The sequence below is a fragment of the Perkinsus marinus genome, assembly GCF_000006405.1.
Source record: "Perkinsus marinus ATCC 50983 genomic scaffold scf_1104296933674, whole genome shotgun sequence".
Lineage (NCBI taxonomy): Eukaryota > Perkinsozoa > Perkinsida > Perkinsidae > Perkinsus > Perkinsus marinus.
Genome location: NW_003215072.1, coordinates 1,464 through 3,308, shown reverse-complemented (window position 1 = coordinate 3,308; position 1,845 = coordinate 1,464). Strand labels below are relative to the sequence as shown.

Genomic DNA, 1,845 nt, shown 5'->3' with positions numbered 1-1,845 from the left:
TGATCGACAATAACAGGATCAGGAGTAGCAGCACGGCCAGCCGGCTCGGCTTCGGGTAACAATGATCGTTTCGGTTGGTCGAAATCTGATCGCCCTTTTCACAGGGAGCCTGTGTCTAAGCACTATGGTAGTTGTAGTACTGCGAGTAGACTAGGGAAGAAGTAAGTCGCGTGAAAACGGGTGGCGTCGGAGTATTCCCTTTTGCTCAGCCCCGATGAGCTGGTGTCGTGGAGTAGTAGTGAGTCCTTGAAAAGCCGACGGCCTATCATAGCCACCAAAGTAGCTTTACTCTACCGATAAGTAGGTTTATTGTTTTCCCTTGTTCCAGGTGGGCATCATCTGCGACGACGTCGTTGCCTGTGGCCCTCTCATTGACAGTGTTTGTCTCGGGTGCAAAGTCAGCAGTATGTTCGACGACACGGTCGTGTAGGCATTAGTATTACTATGAGTACACTGTATCACTCCTACCATAGGCTATGCTCACCTCCCGCCTTATCGTCAAGCTCATCATGGGGCTCGTTTGTTGGTGATAACGGTGATGATAATGCGCCATTGGACGAGGCTCAACTTCCATGTACAGTGGTTGACTTGACCACTGTGGCAAAGAGGGCCGATTTATTGGTAATACTAAGCATCGTCGTCGTCGGCGGCCACCGGGGAAACGGCTGTTTTGGGCAGATACTCGCTGTGTCATCCCGTCTATGTGAACATGTGTTGGTGGCGTTGGTCGGCAAGATCGAACAAGCTTCTGAGAAACCTCCATCATTATGCCTGGTAGTAGACTCTCTAGTAGCCTCCTATGCATAGTAGTGTTTTTATCGTTGCAGTATCTCCGACCTGGCCAGTACATTCCCATTGATGAAGATGGCTTCGTATCGCTCTCTGACATGGCTATGACAACCCTCAGGCCTAGTGGCCTCGTCAATGCCTCTGTCGTAATAAGCCCGTCTGTTGTGCTCATCCGCTTCACACCCTTCTTAGATGTTCAACCTTGGTACCAAAAAGCCCCGGTTTGTCATTGGATCTCACGACCCCTCACAAGGGGAGCTGTTAGCAGCATTGGTCGAGTCTGCTGATGCTGCAGTTGATGCATGGGTTATCGAACAGCCTAATGCTGTTGAGGCGATATTCTCCCTGGGTCCTCTTATAAGAGCAGCGATCGGCTCGGACATGGGCGGCGACTCGGACGAGTCAGCCGTGATACGCGAAGTACAGGCCTTATTGGGTCGATACATGCGATACAATAAGGTGGGTTCACATGGGCTGGCTAATGTCTACTTTCTTTTCCCTCTCAGGAGCCCTCATGCTGTCGGCTCATACCACAAATTGTACACTATTTGGCTGCAGAGCCTATAGGACAAGGCATTTATGACTTATCAGCGATTTGTCTAAGTCGGGACTTCCTGAGATTTGTACGATGCAGGGATCTCGCTGATAAGGTGCCTCGGCTGAGTCGTGTTGCTGCCGATATGTTGGGTAAGCCGTAGTAGTAGTAGTAGTAGTAGTAGTAGTAGTAGTAGTAGTAGTAGTAGTAGTAGTAGTAGTGGTAGTAGTAGTAGTAGTAGTAGTAGTAGTAGTAGTAGTAGTAGTAGTGGTAGTAGTAGTAGTAGTAGTAGTAGTAGTAGTAGTAGTAGTAGTAGTAGTAGTAGTAGACCGTATTGCTACTCTCAGTATCGCTCCTATGCTCAGATGATAACTATGAAGTAGCCCTTAAGGTTGGTCGTGGTGACCTGAGCCCTCCGGCTCAAGCTCGTTCTGGCGATCTCAACGAGGCAGTTAGACGCCGATTTGCTACCCCAGCTATTTGACTCAGCGCCTCCTCCTCCTTATAAAACGCGCTGTTTT

General features: G+C 49.3%; 1 protein-coding gene across 1 annotated transcript; it reads left to right on the top strand.

Annotated features, from left to right (window-relative positions):
- Nucleotides 1-328: 328 nt before the first annotated feature.
- On the top strand, nt 329-1,808 carry Pmar_PMAR026771 (hypothetical protein; the record flags this gene model as incomplete). The annotated part of the gene is made up of 7 exons (XM_002785159.1): nt 329-426; nt 474-621; nt 679-774; nt 828-935; nt 982-1,248; nt 1,296-1,476; nt 1,690-1,808. Coding segments are annotated over 7 exons (1,017 nt in total), but the record flags the coding sequence as incomplete, so codon positions are not given.
- Between the last annotated feature and the right edge of the window lie 37 nt (nt 1,809-1,845).